This window comes from Phalangium opilio, unplaced genomic scaffold (genome assembly GCF_054372755.1).
Source record: "Phalangium opilio isolate 3A_F unplaced genomic scaffold, DU_Popi_V2 ptg000101l_1, whole genome shotgun sequence".
Classification (NCBI taxonomy): Eukaryota; Metazoa; Arthropoda; class Arachnida; order Opiliones; family Phalangiidae; genus Phalangium; species Phalangium opilio.
In genome coordinates, this window is record NW_028324204.1 from 6,584,966 (window position 1) to 6,606,643 (window position 21,678).

Genomic DNA, 21,678 nt, shown 5'->3' on the forward strand with positions numbered 1-21,678 from the left:
ACCGCTCCAAAGAGGAAGAGACGTCCTCCTAACCAAACCAAACCAAACCTAACCTAACATAACATAGCAGTAATGAATTGGAAAAGGCATATTATTTGAAAAGTCAATGAAGCTAAACATCAATATTTTGAAAAAGGCGTAACATTGTTAAATGATTTATAAAATATTACTAACCTAACTTAACCTAACCTAACACAACAGTAATTTTTTGGAAAAAGCATATTATTTGAGAAGTAAATGAAGCAAAACGTCAATATTTTGGAAAAGGCGTACCATAGTTTAATGATTTATAAAATATTACTAACCTAACCTAACATAACAGTAATGTTTTGGAAAAGGCATATTATTCGGGAAGTCAATGAACCTAAACATCAATATTTTGGAAAAGGCGTACCATAGTTAAATGATTTATAAAATATTACTAACCTAACTTAACCAAACCTAACCTACCTAACCCTAACTCAGAATTACGGGGGCATATTTTCCTTTCGAATTTTTCAGCCATTCGACTTCCATATTTAATAAATTACACTGATCAACAGTCTCTTATATAATAATTTAAAAATATTGCTTTTTTAATAAAAAATACGAATTAATAAAACGGGTATGTTATTCGTGCCAAATTCCTGTGTTACCGCCTTTTGTGGCAAACGCGAATTGGGAGATATACATTTGGGTGAATCAGGAATATATGATTTGGGTTAAATTCTTCTGATTGGGACAAATGAGATTGGGTGATATGAGGGGACACCATGCACATATATATTCATGTAAATGAATAAATTCATAATTAAAGGCTATAATAGACCTAATCAAAGGTTGGGGGTAGAATAGTTTCGGTGTTGACAAACTTGTTTTCATGAGACGGCACATCCGGTTGGGGAATCCAAAGACGTTAGATATGACATTAAAACGAAATGCCTTTGGTAGACTGGTAACTTTGAAGCCTTTCCTAAAACACATGGTTCCATACCGGGTGTTCCTCTTAACCCTCTTAAAATATCTATTCTAATCATTGCAAATTTCATTGTTTCGGATCCTCCGAAATGATCTAAGCCCGTGCGTGTCCATTTTTATGTGGGGAAATATTCAGTCTCATTTTGGAAATATTTTCACCCTATACTTGTACTAGATGGCGCTTTTTTTAATGTTGCGACCGGGGTCTTCCATAAATTATCGTTGATATTTTAGGGGCCAATTATAAAAATTTTATGAGAGAGAAAGGTTTCACCCTTAAATTAACCTAGTTTTTAGAGGGCTATTTACTTTTTATTTATTTTTGGGTAAGATTGTGTGGACCACAAAATTAATTATGAGATTTTAACATTCTTGGTTTTTTTTTAGTAGTTGCTAATTCACAGTTTTATTATACCGTAAGAGGACTTTTTTAGCTCCTTCCTAGCTTTTCATTTTTTTAACGTTAGCGTTTTTATCCTTTACTTCTTTGGCATGATTGTTTTATAAAGGTCTTCGGAAATTTTCTATCCGCGACCTCGGTTTCACCGCTCTACGTCTATGCCTTGCAATATTATTGTAGCAGTTGACGGGCTCACGAGGCTGAACTTATTTTTATTTAACGGTACTAAAAAGCGAGATAACACGGTGAACTAAATTAATTAAAAAATATTCTCTCTTAGCGATAGGAACGGGCCTTGATAATTTCGGAGGCTCCGATTGTTTCATCGTTTAGCGGTGCACTGAAAATGAAAACATTTCATATTACCCTTTTAACAAATCTTACCTTATCCCTCTTTTAGAATTTGACAGTACTTGAGGAAAACTTTTTTAATGAATCCACCACTACCCTTTTAAAAGTGTCCCTTTCTAATTGCGGTATAAAAAATGTCAATCGTAAAGCTTTTTCGAATTTGAATAATTTGAGAATATTGGATATTGGGCTAAACCCGATCAACGAAAAAACTCTGTTCAACATCAGCGTGTCATTGAAAAACACAGATTTGAGAAAACTCAAAGTGAACGTAATACAACTTGAAAAAACCACACTTCCTGTCTATTCATTGAAGCCATTAATGTCGACGAAAATTCAGACAACAGACTTGAGGTAAGAACCATATTATTTCATAAAAATTTTTCTTTGGAAAATTACTACTTGAACGAAAACACGACGGAAACACTGCGCAAATTCCTCTGCGGTAAAACATATACCGCAAAAGGCGACCGAATTAGTTTTCGGTCGGACAAAGTTGGTGTTAAGCTAGATTTCCACTCGACCGAAAAAAACCGACGGAAATCACGCAGACTAAGGTATAAATTTTAACTTACGCCGGCGTCCCGCGGTAGACCGTTCACACTACGACGGAATTTTGAGTTTGGCGGTAGATATTTTTGGGACACGTGACAGATGGGAGTGGTTTCCACGCCACCTATTTCGCACTTTGTACCCCTTGATGCTTAGGTTCTACAAGAAGGGATATTATCTAACCTCCTCATTAAAGTCAACCATATTAACATCTAATCTCTTTTTACTTCCATTAATTAAACTTTAATTTTTCTTTCTTGGTGGTATGTTTCTGTTAAGCCTTGGTCAACCATTACTTTTAATAGCTTTCAAAAATGGCGGCTATAAATCTATCTCGCGTACGCGTGCGCTCTTGAAATGTATGACGTAGTCAGTGAGATAATTTCATTGGCTGAGACCCCGGCGTAACGCCAAAAACGGACGAAAAAATAGAAGACAACTTACGTCCGACCGAAGGGTAATTTCGTCGGGGTCGGTGAAAAGAGTTTTCGATCGAAACCCTTTCTATCGGGTTTCCATCGTGTTTTCCATCGAGTGGGAATCTAGCTTAAAAGTACATTTTTTGACGCAGAGCTAAAGTTGACGGTCGTTATTTTCGGACAGTTGAGTACCTAGCTGTATATCCCATTTGAGGTGTGGTGCAACAAAAAACCATTGTTAATCAGAAGAATAACGAATATTATTTATGGAAACGGAGTTGGTGCTAATTTCAGTTGGTCCAATTAAAAATAAATAAACAATCACTTCCACTGGCAGTCTAAATAACAACTTGGAAAAACAATTATTTTGCAGTGGAAATGAATTTGTGTCTCTACGTGATGTTTTATTCCCCGCCATTAAGTCTCTAACTGTTTTGCTGCTCCGCCAATGCAAAATTAAGTACGTAAACATGAATGTGTTTCGTAATCTTGATGGACTTGTGGAGCTAAATATGAACGATAATATAATTCTGAATTTGGATGATTTTCAAGAAGGGCCAATAAATCTACAGCGTCTTTATTTAAGCGGAAACAGAGAAAATGGATTGTCGTAAGATCTGTACTTTTGGTCTTTCAATAAGAAACGTTATTAATAAAATAGTTGTAGTATTTGCATTCGTCATAAGTTTATAAGATATGTTCGTTAAGTATGACACTACCTATACTTCGTAATGCTAGAGACTTACTGAGAGCTAGTTCAAGAACGACACAATAATTGACTTCACTCGGTTTTGCAGTCCATCTTCTTATTTCGTCTGTACTAAGTCTTTGATAGCACCTCACCATGCGTCGCTTTACGAGAACCTACGACGTTTCACCTACATAATTTCAAGAAAAGCTCTGAGTATATAACCAGTGACACATTTATGGAACATATCTTATAAATTTGTTGATGGTTTTGAAATTGTGGTTCTCAAACATTACCCCAATTATTGAAAGACCAATGTATGTTATAGACTCCCAACAGTCATCTTGCTAAATCGGATTTAAATTTGCAGGGGCCTAAGTCTAATTGAAAAGAATTTAAAGATGAATCCAACTTTGAGTGTACTTACTCTGAATGGTAACCTCCAAAATAAAATTAGTCGCGACCTTCTGAAAAACGTCACGGAACTTCGACATTTGGAAATAGCTAACAGTCGTGTTAATTTCATCGAAGAATTGGCGTTTCTGAAACAGAAGTCACTGGAAACCCTAATTCTTACACAGAACAATATTTCCTATTTAAGTAACGACACATTTCGAGGACTCAGTAGTTTGAAGAGCTTGTACCTCAGTTGGAACAAAATCGTTTTTCTCCAAAACTTCTACCCGTTTACTCACTTAGTATCTTTAAAATATTTAATAATGTCGAACAATATTTTGAAGGTAAGTAACCTGATTTTCCAAATATTTTTGACGCAAATAATTGCAAATTTTCTTTCCAGCAAATACCAAATCAAATGTTTCAATCGTCAAAGTCCATCAAACTGCTTAAATTGAACAACAACCAAATAACGGCATGGGAAAACGAAATACTTCCTTATGATAGAGAAGGCTTAAACATCTCTGTGTCGTTGACATTTAGCAGCAATGAAATTAAATACGTTTCACCCACGATGTTGCGAGATTTTCAAAAAGCCATCGAATTGGATTTGTCACAGAACTATTTTGATTGCGAGGCGAGTGATAAAAATTTTAACCTTATCTTGAACCTCCTTACACTCCTGTTCGTTGGCACATGATCGTACTACTATAAGTAGATATAAGTAGCTATAAGTATATAAGCATATTCTATGAGAGCGGTAGCTCTCTTAGAAAAGACTTCATACTGCTCTTAATGTATAAGGAGGGTTTTTTGTTTGGATGTAACTTTTTTATATTGTATTAACTGTTTTGAAAAAAATCCACAGAACTACAATTCTACCCCTGAATATGTGGTTAAAATTTCAAAGAGATCCATTAATTAGTTTATTTTGTAAAAAATAAAGTTGCTAAGGGTGGTTTTCATTTCCATAAAATTAATCAGCCTTTTGACGAAAAACTGGAAATTTCCCATAGAAATAACATGGGATTTTTTTCGAAAACAGCCATTTTGTCCAGGCTCTTATAGACATAACTTTAATTTTTTTAGACTTGAAAACGGTTTTAAATGAAAGGTACAACATTTTACTCTGCGCTAAGCGATTTTCATTAAATATAATTAAGTCTAAGTGTGTTTAATTTAAAATTTTTAAAACCATTCCAATCTGCGATATTTTAGCATGGATAAGAGTCAGTTTATGATAATAGCACGGTTAAGTCTATTTGGTCCAATTTTCGTAGTGGTTAAAAAACAAGAGAACCTAAGCTTGTGTTAGCTAACAAGTTAAGTTGGAAAAAGACCCCACACATATATATTAAGTTAACAAGATTACCTACGACTGGAAATTAAGCTAGATTACTTACGACTGGAAATTAAGCTAGATTACCGACGACTGGTAATTAAGCTAGATCAGCAACGACTGGTAATTAAGCTAGATCAGCGACGACTGGTAATTAAGCTAGATCAGCGACGACTGGTAATTAAGCTAGATTACCGACAACTGAAATTAAGCTTGATTACCGACGACTGGTAATTAAGCTAGATTACCGACGACTGGTAATTAAGCTAGATTACCGACGACTGGTAATTAAGCTAGATTACCGACGACTGGTAATTAAGCTAGATTACCGACGACTGGTAATTAAGCTAGATCAGCGACGACTGGTAACTAGGCTAGATTACCGCCGACTGGTAATTAAGCTAGATTACCGACGACTGGTAATTAAGCTAGATTACCGCCGACAGGTAATTAAGCTAGATTACCGACGACTGGTAATTAAGCTAGATCAGCGACGACTGGTAATTAAGCTAGATCAGCGACGACTGGTAATTAAGCTAGATTACCGACGACTGGTAATTAAGCTAGATTACCGACGACTGGTAATTAAGCTAGATTACCGACAACTGAAATTAAGCTTGATTACCGACGACTGGTAATTAAGCTAGATTACCGATGACTGGTAATTAAGCTAGATCATCGACGACTGGTAATTAAGCTAGATCAGCGACGACTGGTAATTAAGCTAGATTACCGACAACTGAAATTAAGCTTGATTACCGACGACTGGTAATTAAGCTAGATCAGCGACGACTGGTAACTAGGCTAGATTACCGCCGACTGGTAATTAAGCTAGATTACCGACGACTGGTAATTAAGCTAGATTACCGCCGAATGGTAATTAAGCTAGATTACCGCCGAATGGTAATTAAGCTAGATTACCGACGACTGGTAATTAAGCTAGATCAGCGACGACTGGTAATTAAGCTAGATCAGCGACGACTGGTAATTAAGCTAGATCAGCGACGACTGGTAATTAAGCTAGATTACCGACAACTGAAATTAAGCTTGATTACCGACGACTGGTAATTAAGCTAGATTACCGACGACTGGTAATTAAGCTAGATTACCGACGACTGGTAATTAAGCTAGATTACCGACGACTGGTAATTAAGCTAGATTACCGACGACTGGTAATTAAGCTAGATTACCGACGACTGGTAATCAAGCTAGATTACCGACGACTGGTAATTAAGCTAGATTACCGACGGCAGGTAATTAAGCTAGATTACCGACGGCAGGTAATTAAGCTAGATTACTGACGGCAGGTAATTAAGCTAGATTACCGACGGCAGGTAGTTAAGCTAGATTACCGACGGCAGATAATTAAGCCGGATTAACGACGTTTGGTAATAAAGCTTTTCCTCTCCTGTGTTTTCTAAACAATTTTAGTTAATATGAAGACTGAAGTAACAGATATTAATAAAAACTGTCATTGTAGACAAAGACCGGAAAGTGTAAAAGATAAGTTTAGAAAATTAACTGCCTGTAGAAACAGATATTCAAATTTTCACTTTTGAAGACATGATTATAAAACATCAATTATTATAAAAAATTCTTATCTTACTTTTTTTCACCAAAATTTCATTTTCCCAAAATATTTCTCAACATTATTTACTCATGTATTTTGTTCTCAATAGTAGTTCAAGAAAAAATGGCATCTAGAAGAATTTAAGTGATACTACCTTGATACTAGGTTTTACTTTCGACTAACATTTGCTATTAGGATATTCAAATACTTGGATATCTGAAATGATTTCTCTTGAAAAGTTTAAATTTTTTTATTTTAAATTGGAAATATTGCGAAGCGGAAAGTAATATAGGCCTTTTCATTGTGTTTTAGTTATTTGTGTCGAAAAGATCTATAGATTGATCGTGATCTTTGAGAGCTATACAGCACGTTAATATTTAATACTTCGAAAACATTATAATTGAAGAGTACGTTTTGTTAAGTTTTCATACGGTTTTATTTTATCAGCTCTCAACGATTTTCTGTCCATTTTATACTCTTTATAGGGCCGAATTTTCTACCTAATTGTAAATTTTTGATAGAAAGTAAAATGTAACACGTACTATTTTTAAAATGATGCGCATGTTTCTTGTTAAAATATTGTTCTGAAGTAATTTTGGTGAAAAAAAGTAAGATAAGAATTTTTTATAATAATTGATGTTTTATAATCATGTCTTCAAAAGTGAAATTTGAATATCTGGATCTTCAGGCAGTTAATTTTCTAAACTTATCTTTTACACTTTCCGGTCTTTGTCTACAATGACAGTTTTTATTAATATATATAGCTTTGAGAGAAGTGTACTACAAAGCGGGGTAAGCGTATCATCATTCTTCCCAACATCATTTTGTATTTGAGGCAAGGTTACTAAACCGTATCACATACGCGATAAATATTCCCCTCATCATTACTCTATAACGCTTTAATTATATGTCAGTTTGTGGATTTTTGTCCCACGTCAAGACGACAGTTAAAGAATTCACCTTACGGTGCGATGCCCATCTGAAGTTTGTTAAGCGGAAAAGCAAACTAAAAGGGTGAGCCTGGGGAGTAGGACGTTACATAACTGAAGTATTAAGAGGATCCTTCTTCTATTATCCCCTTCTGTTAATAGTAACACTTTTTAAGCATGCATTACGTTAACACAACAGTAATGGTAGAAATATTAGTTATATAGAAAAAACACGTCTAAAGGGTTCGTGTCAACCTCGCTCCTTCTATGAGTGCGCGATATTTAAATAGGTTATTAGTCATAGGTGTCATCAAACCTTGAACGAATATCGGTGGATGTCTCGCGAATTCCCCTCGTGCTACTAAAAAAACAAGGTGGGCAAATTTAAATTTTGCCGTCTTTAATATTCAGTTATTCACGAGTGATAAATTAACGAAAGTGTTAAACTTCTCGATAAGTTATCGCTTTCAAATCACAGCCAGTGAGTTCCAGTGTGAGTTAAGTTACTTTTAAGTGAGGAAAAGTCTCCAGAATCGAGAGATTAAATATTAATTCAACTAAATCGGGAGTTACATAGCATTGTTGTCCGCTTTGATATTGAACCGCTAGCGCCGTTCTTGAACGAATTCTTTTAATTTGAAAATACGAATTCCTTTTTTCAAAAACTAAAAGTCGCGTCGAACAAAGTTTGTAAATGGAGGTTTTCTATGAAGTGTGCGAGAGTGGTACCAGAGGGTAAATCTATGCTCCGAAGCTCCGACGTTTTTATTACATTAATCCGCTTCTGATTCTGTCATGACTTCGGCAAAACATATTGAAATGTATAAATTTCCCGGGAGTTTGAGTTTAGATTCTTAAAGCAACAGGCGGCTCCATTATCACCCCTAGCATACTGGCTAATCTTCTGGACACGAATTTTATCTTGCCAAAGGCAGGAACCAACTAGACCCAATGCAAGAGGTGGCATTGGTTCCTGCCTTTGGCTTAACCAGCGTTTACCAAGTTTAGCCACTGTGTAGTAAAAAGGCCATCTTTTAGGGGCACCAACGGAGCGGCTCTTTCCTTTAACTACTTTACCGTAATTCTGATCCATGAAATTATGCCCATTAGTAATTCGGTCCAATGGGAGGATACGTTATATACGAGTTCTTTGTCGAAATTTAAAGCAATGGAATTCTGTCCATTTAAAAGTCGCCGCAAAGATTATATCAAGATCTGTAGTGCCTGACTCAGGGTGCAAAAACTTTGTGTACAAATTATTTCATAACCTGACATAACTTTACACAAACATTTTTGCCCACAGTACTATTTACTTACATAACTACAATCGAAATTATACAAAAACGTCTTTGTTTGGACCAAGACCGAAAAAACCAACGATATGAGTGAGGTTTATCAATTGACTGAAGTTCAGATATTGAACTTTTTCTTTAAGTATTTTTAGTAGTTTAATCCTTAATCACTATTTAATTCAATCAACTGATTATACTCTTAATCGATCCATTCCCTCTGAATTTATTCAAAAAATTGCATACCTCCGCTTTTTCAAGAACAATTCCATTTTCCGAAAACATTTTATCATGAAATTAATTATTTTGAAGGGAGTACGTTTAGAGGGATCAATAATTAATATTTGAAATATTCTACTGCATTTCTAAGAAGAGCACCCATACACTGCAAGCACGGATGACTGCAAAATTTTATATCATAACTCGTTTAGAGCATGGAGAAAGGGGGGAGGAGTCGAAATCTTGAGCCGAACTCTGCCCCGATCCGCGATATAACTTCCCACAAAAACGGGAGGATGGGGTGGGTTGAAATAGTGGGGGTCGCATCATCCACATCGTGGTAAACACACGTGACCTAGTTAGCTGGCGCCGTCTGTGGCACCATGGTGGCGGGTTTAATTTAATTGCCTTCTGCTACTTCGTGGCGCGTAGATTTCAACGGAGGAACGGAGGCAAGCTTTGTGTGAATTCGGTAATATTTCACATATTAATTATTTGAATATGAGCGTATACTGCGTGTATAAAAGCCAAAGTTATTATCTAAAACGATGGAAACCTGGAACTATGCTGCCACTATATTTTGAATTTGCTAAGTCGAGACATGGTCGAGAGAGGGCGAGATAAATGTAGCCAAAGAAGCAATCTTTCCCCATTCCATCCCCCACAGTTTTCTCCCACTTGGGGGTGAAACTTACTACGCATAGTGACCGAGAAACGCTACTCAATTCGACTCCTCCCCCCTTTCTCCATGTTTAGAGTGAAGTGATTTATGTATTAATTCCGCTGAAAAGAATATAAAATGACACTAACATTTAAACCAATGTCCGTCAAGGTGCTTACAAGTTAAGGAACATCGATATGAAATCCCTTCAAAATAATTAATTTTATGATAAAATGTTTTCGGAAAATGGAATTGTTCTTGAAAAAGCGGAGATATGCAATTTTTTGAATAAATTTAGAGGGAATAGATCGATTAAGAGTAAAATCAGTTGATTGAATTAAATAGAGATTAAGGATTAAACTACTAAAAATACTTAAAGAAAAATTTCAATATCTGAACTTCAGTCAATTGATAAACCTCACTCATATCGTTGGCTTTTTCGGTCTTGGTCCAAACAAAGACGTTTTTGTATAATATCTGTCACTTCAGTCTTAAGGCAGTAGTCAACTCTTAACAGGCTGAAAATGTCATTTCCCGTCCCTATTATCTAAGGAACCGAAAATGCTATTAGCAGTTTTGAATAAAATATAAATCGAAATCATCTTTGGTTTGTCATACATTAATCATAATGATGGCACGAGATATTAGTGAGTATTAAATAAAATTAATAGCCTTTTCAAAATCGTAAAGTTAATTTCGTAGAACTGTTTACTTTTTAAATAAGTGCATTGGTTATGGCTAAAAGCGCGCCTCTTTTTAGGGTAGAAAGAAGCTAAAATACCATTTTTTTAGAAAATTTGTGGCAATAAACAAGATAATTTGCAACAATCAGGGGTAAAAACAAATCCAATATAGTAAAATTTTGGAACAGGGGAAATATATTCAGTTGATAAAACTTGATAATTCCAAAAACAGGTGAACATTTATCCGCTCATAACAACCTAGCCTAACATAAGCTTAACCCTGTATCTAAACCTAACATGATCTATTACATCATAAATCAAATGGGTCTTAGGTTGCCTATTTATACCCTTGATGATCTATACATATTCTTGATTATTATAATAATTTGCCCTAAAATGTTAAACTTACAGTTTTGGAGACTTGGGAGACCACAAAAATCCGAAATTGCGTTCTAACATATGAATGCTCACTGAGAATAGCCAAAATAAAATTAATATATAATTAAAAAATAATGAAACCCTGTATACCTCATATGGAAGTGTTGAATTAGCTGCGCTTACGTAAACACCACTGTCTTAACTGCCAAGCGAAAACACTTTTGTCATCTTTCCAGTAGTATTTTAAAGTGTAAAACCTAGGGTTAGGAACTTAGGATATGTTTCTAGCATGAAACGAAGCAGACTATATCAAATTCCAAAACAGAGCTGTAAATCAGCTTTTTTTATAATCTTAAAGGACGAAAGACGCTATAAAGAGTATATTACACAGACTTACCAAAATTCAACTTAAGCCTTGGCCAAAACGAACGTCGAAAAATTACTTCAAACGACATTAAAACCTCTATTAACTGTAATTATTTACCTGAATTACTTTTTTAGACGAAAATTGGACCTGATAAAAACAGTTTTTGTTTTTAAGGGCGTTATAGTTCATTAGAAAATCCAAATAACGGTGTTAGAGCTCGGATGAAATATCAAAAAATAATTAGCGTTGCCTTACTGTCGTCTGCTATCATAGCCCACTCGATCACGCGCGTCACGACGCAAGCTGCTCGCGCTCGAACAGCGCAGCGTCCGGGGGCTATGAAATAAACTTTCTTACTGTCGTCTGCTATGAAATAGGGAATTCGAGGCATAATTAATTAGTTAAATTACAAAAATTAGACTTCAATTATTTAAAATCTAAGCAGGTAAGTTTCTCATTTAGTAAATTCTTGTTAATTTGAAAGTATTCCGAAAACTAACTTCGCTGTAGTTTTTCCGTATCGCCTATGACAATTTCCCCAAAAAACCGGGTAAAATGTAATGCTTTTTCTATGGGACGCTAACCCTAAAAAGGTGATTTTTTCGTTTAGCATTACAAACGGGTATCAAGTCATATCTACAAGGGCCTACCGGCCCTGTAGAATAAGCTATAGCACGGACCACTAAACTTAGGCTTGTTCCCTTGAGCTAAGAAGCACCACAAGCGGCAGTGTGATTAGACTAGCTTCCCGATTGTAGCGAACGCGAGCTCCATCTGGCGTTGCCTCTTGACGCGAGGGAACTCTCCTAATATGGTGGCCCTTCCTCTCTGCGTTGGTTTCACGGCGAATATTTAATGGAATGGTCTATTCATCAATAGGGAAGCAAGATTAACTTCCTCAGATGTGGGTTCAGAGAATACCTGAGAATTGTGCTACTAGATGTAGTATTCTTGAAGAAAATAATTTATGGGTTAAACTTTGGGCAGGTGCTCCATAAAAATTTTAAAAACATATCTCCCGAGAGCTTTCCGCTATTTCCATCTCCCAAAATAATCATTCAATTAAATGTTTTATTTCCAGAGTTGTGGGATGAAAGACTTCCAGGATTTTTTAAATCAGAATCGAAGTTTACTTTTTAATCCCAATTATATAATGTGTTCAAAAAACGTCAGTATATTTAACGTAACAATATCAGATGATGTGTGCTTCGAAAGATCGCTTCTGCCGGAATTAATTATCGCCTTCATCGTGTGTGTCTTTATGGCTTTCGGAATCTTTCTGACGTGGTATTTCGCAAAGTGGCACATACGTTACTGCATCTACAGTGTTCAAAAAGAAGTACGTTTCCTAAACGGTTTTTGCATTACCCAGAGAGATAATCTAGGGTAGATTATAATTCATTTTAAATTGAGGCCAAGGGAATATCATGAGAATTAAAAGATGATTGTAGCCTCATTCACAGGTTTGCGAATTGCGGAGATCAAATAAAAGTGAAGATTACCCGTACAACGCTGTGGTTTGTTATTGCGAAAAAGACAGCAATTGGGTTCATAACCAACTGGTTCCGAAAATGGAAGAGTTGTATCACGGAGAGAAATCTGAATATATTAGACTTTGTTTGCATCAGAGAGATTTTCAGGTTGGTTTCGATTATTTTTATTCGGGGAATTTAGAGTTTACCAATATCATGGCCCCATGATACAGTTAGTGCACTATCACCCGCTTAGACCTCACGCAAGCCTCTAAGGGCGTATTTCTTCTGCCCTGCTTCGCATCATCCCCACCATATGGGTGCAAACATAAGTCAGGCGGAGGGCGTCATTTTACGAAGGCATTGTGACCACATCTGATGGGTTTTAAAAGAGTTTTCTCATTAGTTTGGTCCCAAAGTACGCAATAGGTTATTTTAATTTCCAAAGGATATTTATCCGCGATTATAAAGTGACCACATGTTTTCGCGTATACCATGCACGCTTATTTCAGTGTTTTAGAAGCCTGATATTATATTTTTAGTATTTAAGCCGATGAAACGATTAGATCGCAAACTAAAACAAAAAGGAAGTAATCTTCTCTTGAAGGCAATACAAATAAAATGAGAGCCATTTTAAACACTTATATCTTTCAAAAAATTCATTTTTCTTGTTTATCAATGAAGGGTGGTCTTCTGATAACGGAAAATATTGCCGTGTCCATGGTAAAAAGCCGTTCCATAATAACAAAAGCGGATAGAATAACAGAAAGTCTGGCTCTCACAGTAGTTTCAGCCTTTTACAACGGTTTCCACCTATGTCGAGAAGCGTCTTACCACACACTTACCCCCTTAGAGAAGGTAGCCAATCACGAAGCAGTTTGTTTACGTAATGGGGCGTATTAAATCTATCGAAAATAGACCCGGGCGACACTAGCGCGTCTACCGGGAATCTTTGAAAAAAAAAAGCTTTCTGCTTATTTCTAAAAAAAAAAAAAGAAAAAAAACTACTTGGAAAATGGCGGTCTCCGTGTCGTGCTAGAGTGCTAGTTCATTTTAACCTATTAATTTTTCGCTCTTGGTAAATTGGTTTTAACAATGCCGCGTAAAAGATCACAACAACAACAAGATTTGATGCCAAAAAACAAAACCACTCAATATAATGCCTATGCAAAGGTTAAGCACACTGTTGGTATTCAAACCAGCCTTGGCCAAACATCGACGTCGTTGGAAAGTTTAAAACCGTTAAATTTAACGAAGGAAGTTCAAACAGATTTGGAAACGGTTTTAGATAACGGGTCACGTAATGTTACTGTGGAAACTCAAACGGAAATATTTGGATTCATAATTCCAGCGTGGAAATGGGATGAAATTAACTCTTTTGCTAAGTTAAATGCCCAAAAACGGAAACGCGAAGATGGGGATATGGATTTAAATTCCAAGAAACGTAAACTATGTATTTGCGATAGTGAAACCCATACCTTGGCTTCAGATTTTAATCAGAGCGATAATAAACCCGAAGAGGAACTATCAGAGACATCAGTTTCAAATTTAATCGTTAAAGACACTTTAGTAGCTCGACCATTTAATACTCCATCATCACCGTTGATAAAGCTGCTTCCTCACCTTGAAACTTCAAATCTAGGTAAGCTTTTTTTCTAGTTTACCTTTGCAGAATTAAGGGTTGCCTATACCAAAGCTATACCCATATTTTGTTTATATTTTAGGATCACTTTCCATAAAACATTTGACAAATCAAAATGGTCTTTTGGAACAACTAGAAATTTCTAAAAATAATGGATTAATTGGTGTTTCTTCTTATTATGATACACCAATCAGGATGTTATTTGATTCAACGGGAAAAGGGACAATTTTGACTCTTTTTGAATCTGCTGAAGAATTTGAATATTTTGATTTTGCCACTGCAACATTGAAAACGGATATTATTTCTGTTAAATTGAACCTTTTAAATGAAAACAAGGTGTTCTGCTCAGGAATATCTAAAGTTAGTAAATACCAATTTATTATTAATATTAAAATAATGTATATAAATTATAATGCTTAAATCTTTTATATCAGAATGAATGTGAAGGGCTGGAAACTACAAAGAATCTTGTCAAATTTACTGCCCCTTTCGAACGTTATCAATCCAAGGAATGTTTTGTATGGTTTGTACCTCCAGTTAATGCCAGTAAAGATAAAATTCAGAACAAGCTTTATCAATGTCGCAAATGTCGAGCTCTGAACTGGTAATTTTTCAAAATTAACCTACAAATTCAAGAAGTAATTAATGTATCCAAATTTAAAAGGTATCTGACTCATGCCCAAAAGAAAAAGGCGTCATTAACTCCAACGAGGAAGCAAAAGAGACAGTTACATAATTCCTCATGTAGAATCGGTGTTTTAACACCAAAATCAAGGCGCAACAGACTTCGTCAAAATAAAAGCAATCGATCATTTCTAAACAGAAAGATAAAACAACTAGAAGAAAAGATCAAAGAAACAAGCCTGCAACTAAGTGAAGACCAAGATAAGAAAATGCGAGAAGTTGTTCAAGAGATTAACCTAAAAGATCGAGAAGAATTAGAGAAAATATTTGATAGCGTATCAAAGAAAAATAAAGTGTTAAGTCGGGCATTAAGAAAAGCGTGGGAGATGAACAGTAAACCTTGTTTGCAAAATGATTTTCTAAAGGATCAAGACAAATGTGTTAAACGCTCTAACGGCAACAGATGGTCAGCCTTAACATATAGAATTGCACTAAGTGTTTATTCGAGATCACCTGCAGCTTATGACGCACTTTCTGCCTTTGACGTGTTAAAGTTACCAAGTGTACACACTTTACAAGCAAAGCTACGTGAAATCCCAAGTAAACCTGGATTTGACCTAGAACATCTCAAAACGGAATCAGACAGATTTGATCAGTTTATTAAAGATAACCCACAACTACAAAATCCTGTGAAAGAAGGAGCGTTAATTTTTGATGAAGTCAAAATAATTGGAAAGATGTGGAATTCGCGGAATGGCGAGTTTGTTGGATGCCAAATGAACCCTACCGAATTTGCTTCCCTGGAAGACTTGTATAAGTATAAAACAGCTTCAGAAATCCTTGAAGCAGAGTACGTACTCCAGTATTTGTGGCGATGTACCAGTACCAAGTTTGATATCATTGGGCCTTACTTTATGTTTGCTAAACCCACATCTCACGCAGCAATTACAAGTTCGATGCTGAGGACTGTATTTGCGTTTCATAGTGTCGGTCTAGAAGTTGGTGCTCTCGTCTGTGATGGAGGAAGTTGCAACATGACTGCAATGAGACAAAGTCTTGGCAAAACAAAGTCAACTTCCCATTCCCTTAAACAAGATGGGTCTCTGGATTTTAGATTTGAAACAAGATTTCGCAATCCCTACGTTAAAGGGGCCTGGATCTACTGGATAGTTTGCCCGAGCCATCAGCTCTAGAACATGATAAATGCACTAGAACATTCACAGGATAAAGGTACAAGGGATTTTACTATTGGTGGGATTCGCTTTGGATGGTTACAAATAAAAGATGTAAAAAAGAGGGAAGATGACAGAAGAGATTCGGATGAGATGGTCCAAGTTAAGGGTCTGCTGAAATCTCACATTGATCGAGACTCTTGGACTAAATTAAATGTCACTCCAGCACGAATCATGCAACAAAATCCTCTTCTAGGAGAACTCTTTAACTATGCCAACCCATTGTATGAAAAGCAACCAATAGATGCACCGTCTGTCATGGCTTGTTACGATTATTTGAAGGCATGTCAACATATTTTTGAAGAGGGTCTACTATCCAAAAGGCCTGTAAGTGGAGATGATTCTGATCCAATCAAGTCAATGTTAAAAGGCTTAAAATATTTCGAAACTTGGGCTTCAGAAAAAATATTGGCAAATGAGAAAATGACAAACAACCGACACTTTTTAGCATGGCAGACATGGGAGCTCCTTAGGGTTTCCATTTATGGTTTCGTTGACTATGTTAAAGACTTTACAACTAGACATCCAACAAGGTATATCTACCCTGTGAGAATAAATGGATTTGCGGTCGAAACATTATTCAGTCAAATGAAATATATCGCAGCTTCGAAACTTACTGGCTTAAATGTTCATAGCAGCAGACGCGCAATAATGGTAAAAAATGTTACGAAAAGTTCCCAAAATGCTGAATCATCCTATCGTAAAGTGGGATTAGACCTCCTAGATAAAATAAAACCTTGTAATACAAAGCAATAAAATTAAGCGTAACAGTTTAAATAACGATTGGTTTTTAATCGCAAACACATTATCTGAGACATAGATAATAATCTAAGAACTTTGGCCTAACACGTTAATTGCGTGCACTTCATGAGCTATCACAATTACTAATTGTTTTACAATTTAAAACAAAAAAGGTATCACATCTTTCAATTACATAAAGGTAAAAATAGTTATCACTGTTTTTAAGTGTATTTAAAATAATCCAAGTTCTTAAGCTTTAGGAACTAGTTATCACATTTTCTAATGGTAATTAAAATAACAAAACAAAAATATCTAAGAGAAATTAAAATAATAACCAAAGTTTTCTAGTTAACTAAAAAGTTATCACAGTTTTTAAGAGTAATTAAAATCGTCAAAAATTCTTCTTTTAATTATTCTTCCCCGTCTCGATACTTGTGACGTACATGGTTGGGGGCTTGTATTGTCAACGCTGCAAATGTTTGGACCACTTTCAGCCTGGATGTCTTTCTTAACTGCTGTGGCTAATACCTTTGACTTCTTACTCAAGGGAGGTATTGGAGTAATTCCTTTCAACATGGTGGTTGGGCCTTTCTTTTTTCTTCGATTTTCTTTGGTGGTTGTGCCGTTGTTTGTATTTGATTTTCTCTTTTGTGCGTGTGATTTATTTTGAATTGTCTTTCTTCCTCTTTTTCCTTTTTGTCCATATAAAACACACCTTAAAGTTTGGCCCCCTACACCTCTATTACCTTTCCTCTCATTTCTTTTCCTAATTTGCCCTCTAATCAAATCAGCAAGTTTACCATGCACGATTTTTCTCTCAAAAATGAGGCGATATGCTTCAAGTTCTTCACTTGTGAATCCCTCTTGTTTAATTCGAGGTATTTTCTCCACAATACCATGAAATATACCTTTTAAAGTCGGATCGTTTTTGACGACTGCCACAGTTTCTTCTACAGTAATTTAATTTAACGTAAATTAAAGTAACATGAATGTTTGAAATTAAAATATGTAATACTTACTAATGGATTTGTGAGGATTAATTCCGTACGACCATCTTCTAAATTCATCAACAACCAGCTTTACAATTTTATTGACATATGGAATTATTGTCGCATCAGCAACAAACAAACCTCCCTGGTTTATTTCATCAAGGGCCGGTGGAATATCTGTTTTTAATAGATCGCAATTACGTAGAGAAAGGCTAATTTTGTAGTTCACGTGTGCTTTGTCTCTTTGCTTCTGGGTGAGAGGTTTCTTTCCTTTCTTTATTTTTTGAAAAACTTGCATTCCACGCTTATTAACGCCCCAGATTTCTCCCATGGCTCCTCCAACTAGTCTATTCATTGTATAAAGTCGGTCTGTTTTTAAATGACGCAATTTGTACTTAACGCTATCAGCTGTGGAAATATTTAATGGATAATCGTGTTGGCGTCTTTCAGACACTTTTTCAAATTCATTTGCTACAATTTCCCCCTCTCGAAGAGCTTCGGCCTTACAGTCCAAAAGCGTCCAAGCAATCCAATGTATCACATTTGACAGTTCAGATTCAAAAATAGCGTTACAAACAATAACAGGACGTGGAGCACCTTCGGCCAACACCAAATTATAAACCCAGTTGTTCCAGGAAAATAAAAACTGCGAATAACCCGCCACATCATCTTCGTGCTTTGACTTGAGAAGATTATATTGTGCTTCCATATCTTCTATAATTTCTTCTAAACTCCCATTCCTATGCAAATACTCCAAGGCCCCTTTCCTTTTTCCTGACACGTCCAATTTAAAGAAACGATCCTTTTCATATTTGTCCAGTATCACATTCATTATAACTTTGCTATCCGTATTTTCCATTATTATTGATGATTAACTTGACTAGACCATGAGCTTCTTACTTGACTTATGACAGAATGTTTCGTTGATAATGATAACCTTTAAAAAACTTAAAAAGTGAGAAACATCACCTAAGCCTTGGTCAACAAGAGCAACAAGTGCACCCTAGCATAATGTTATTTGTCAATAAACACGTCTGCGTTAACTAACTTGACTAGAGAATTAATACTGAGGTCGTTACGACCAAATGTTTACATAAAAACAGTTTAAAACATATTTAAAATAAAAAACTTACTTAGCTGGCTCGACAGGCTCGTAACAATTCCACCATTCCACGCGCAGCAGCAAACACACACCACTCAAAATTCTGAAGACCATATAGTCAAGTAGATTGGCAAGACTAAAGGAACTATTTTCTCCAACCAGATCACGCATGTACCTAGAGTCAATCGCCGTTTGTAACTCGGGGCTTAAAGGGGGTCGCACTAAAAATAGAACTATGGGGGCTTCTAATTTTACGTGGAGCTGCTCAGAGGTTGAGAGCCAGACTTTCTGTTATTCTATCCGCTTTTGATAATAATCGTGTTAACGGAAGATTACTTGGAAAGCGAGTTGTGTTCTTTTGAGCTTGATATTGCTTTTGAAAAATCTGTGAAAGGCCATTTCACAAGAACCGTTGTTGTCCAACTGAAACCTGTATCTAAAGAGCTACTTCCCAAAAACCTAAGGTAATGTTTCATTCGTTTTAACATCAACAAAATAAAGGCAATGCAAATTATAGTAAAATTACAGATAGTTGCTCCTCCAGTGAAGAGATATCCTTAATTTAGAAATCCCTTTTGATAGAGAGCCAAAGACCCATTGAGTTAAACACCAAAAGTATCTCGTGGTGACCCTCTCATACGAGGGGTCCGACATTCCCAAAAAAGCGTACAACATTTCGTGATTTCACGATTTTGCCAAATATTTCGTGATTTCTTCTTTGATTTTCCAATTTCGCCAAAGATTTCGAAATTTCCTCTTTGATTTCGTAATATCGTGATTTCTTCAAAGATTTCCGGATTTTGTGTGAAAGACTTCACGATTTTGCGAGAAGCGTACGGGATTTCTTATAAATGTCGGACCCCTCGCTCTATTATATCTTTTCAATTCGCAAAACTAAAATTTCCAATCGATTTCTGGGCTATTTCACATATAGATTATTATATTTTTTCCAACGCAAGTGAGTAGAAAATAAGACTTTTGCCATATGGTAGATAATATATGCTTAGCTATGATTTTATGTCGTAAACGGTAACAGGTTAGACGCGTTACATAAAGCCAAAAAAGAGTTGTTTTTCTCCTAGTGATCTCAAAAGTTATCTAAATTTGAAGCCCATAAAATAGACTTCCGGTTGCCCTCTTTTATTGGGAAAATGTTTTTTTTTTCTTGTGAATTTTTCCAAATAAATTGACCTATGAATAATATAATTGATGAATGACTAAGCTAGGCCTTAAGTTTTTCGGTTGAAATTAAAGGCAAAACGAAATCCCTAAATCCAACATAAAGCCAGAATTCATTTAACGAGATATATCAGGAATAAGTTTCTCCGATAGAGAAATCCCCCAAATTATATTATTTAATTATTTATAATTACATTTATGTTTTCAGATACATCATTAAAACTCGAACCTACCTTCCATGGACTCTAAACCAAATGGGCCAAAAATTGTTCTGGGAACGACTACGATATGCTATCAAATAAATAAATTATATGTGTATTTTATTATGCGCAGTTAATAAAATTCATATCTATGTGCATATATTTGTAATCTAAGGCTTAGCCTGTGGCATTCCTAGTTGCTACAGCTCTCATGGCTTCCAGGGCCGAATTAAGCAATTTTGCACCCGGAGGGGGGGGGGGTGAGAACATGCGCTCCCTTAAACCGGAAAAAGGGAACAGCAGAAATACTTTTTAGTTGTAAGATTTTTAAAAATTACATGTGAGGCATGTTAAATTAATATTATTTGCCCGCCCTTGGGTATCCTGTAAGCTCCGACTTTTTAAAAGGGCACATAGTACAGGGTAAATACGCATTTTTCGGCCAAAAAAGGAACTAAATATGACCAAGCTGAAAATTTAAGAATCCAAAGAGCTTATGGTCCTAATTAACGTCCCAAAAGTCCCCAAGCCTCCGGTGCCGGCTTTCGCCGCCATATTGGAAAATGGCCGCCATACCAGATGTTTCTATATCTCGAGATCTAAAAGACCGATTTACATGAAGTTTGTTTTAAACGATGTCTTATGACGATTACAATCCAAACCGATCCAATTTTGTAGCCCTTACATTATTATTACAGAGGTGTTCAGGCTTATCATGGAAAAAAATTCAAAAATATTTTGCTTTCCAAAATTCTTAAATGTTAAACGTAATTTAATTTTTTCTAAAATCATCGTTATTTACATTTGTTTACGCTCAATCATACTAATTTTTCCGTTTTAAAATCGATCAAATTAATCTCGAGATTTATTGAATCGTTTGAGACCCCATGAACATTTCGGCGCGTAGCAATTTAAGCCTGGTAGCCGTTCATGGAACTGCATGGCGCCTCAAGCGTTATCGATTTTTTAGCTTTAGTGTGGATTTTCAGTTTTAGTTTCTGTTTCAATTTCCCAATAGAGTAAGCTATGTTTATAGCATCACAATTTTTTAAAAAGTACTTGAAAAATATTTAACTTAACCTAACATTAGTTCAAATTTAAGATGAATGAGGCGAATAAGTGCGTTTTGTGTTTTGAACCTTTGAGTGGCGATACTGTCATCGTGACAAGGGGGATTAAAACATTAATCGAATGCAGTTTGAAAAGGAAGGATCAATTACATGTAAAACTACAAGATATCGCAAGTATTCAGTTCACACTTTCTGTAGGAAAAATTATACGCGTCCCTCGAGCATTGAG

General features: G+C 35.7%; 2 protein-coding genes across 4 annotated transcripts; one reads left to right on the plus strand and one right to left on the minus strand.

Moving 5' to 3' along the window:
• The first annotated feature begins 13,378 nt into the window (after nucleotides 1–13,378).
• On the plus strand, nucleotides 13,379–16,129 carry LOC149631184 (uncharacterized). Its single transcript, XM_089851236.1, has 4 exons — nucleotides 13,379–14,312; nucleotides 14,395–14,672; nucleotides 14,747–14,916; nucleotides 14,977–16,129. Exons 1-4 carry the CDS (start codon nucleotides 13,766–13,768, stop codon nucleotides 16,127–16,129), a joined length of 2,148 nt encoding a protein of 715 aa, XP_089707362.1. The 5' UTR covers nucleotides 13,379–13,765.
• An 813-nt stretch (nucleotides 16,130–16,942) lies between these two features.
• LOC149631185 (uncharacterized) lies at nucleotides 16,943–19,307 on the minus strand. Of its 3 annotated transcripts, none has more exons than XM_089851188.1 (3): nucleotides 19,032–19,307; nucleotides 17,929–18,845; nucleotides 16,943–17,859 (listed from the first exon to the last, which is right to left on the minus strand). In XM_089851188.1, exons 2-3 carry the CDS (start codon nucleotides 18,755–18,757, stop codon nucleotides 17,282–17,284), a joined length of 1,407 nt encoding a protein of 468 aa, XP_089707314.1. In that variant the 5' UTR covers nucleotides 18,758–18,845; nucleotides 19,032–19,307; the 3' UTR covers nucleotides 16,943–17,281. The 3 variants fall into 3 exon arrangements, with proteins under 3 accessions (XP_089707314.1, XP_089707313.1, XP_089707312.1); XM_089851186.1 differs by having other exon boundaries at nucleotides 16,944–17,859; nucleotides 17,929–18,835; XM_089851187.1 differs by lacking the exon at nucleotides 19,032–19,307 and having other exon boundaries at nucleotides 17,929–18,996.
• Nucleotides 19,308–21,678: the final 2,371 nt, after the last annotated feature.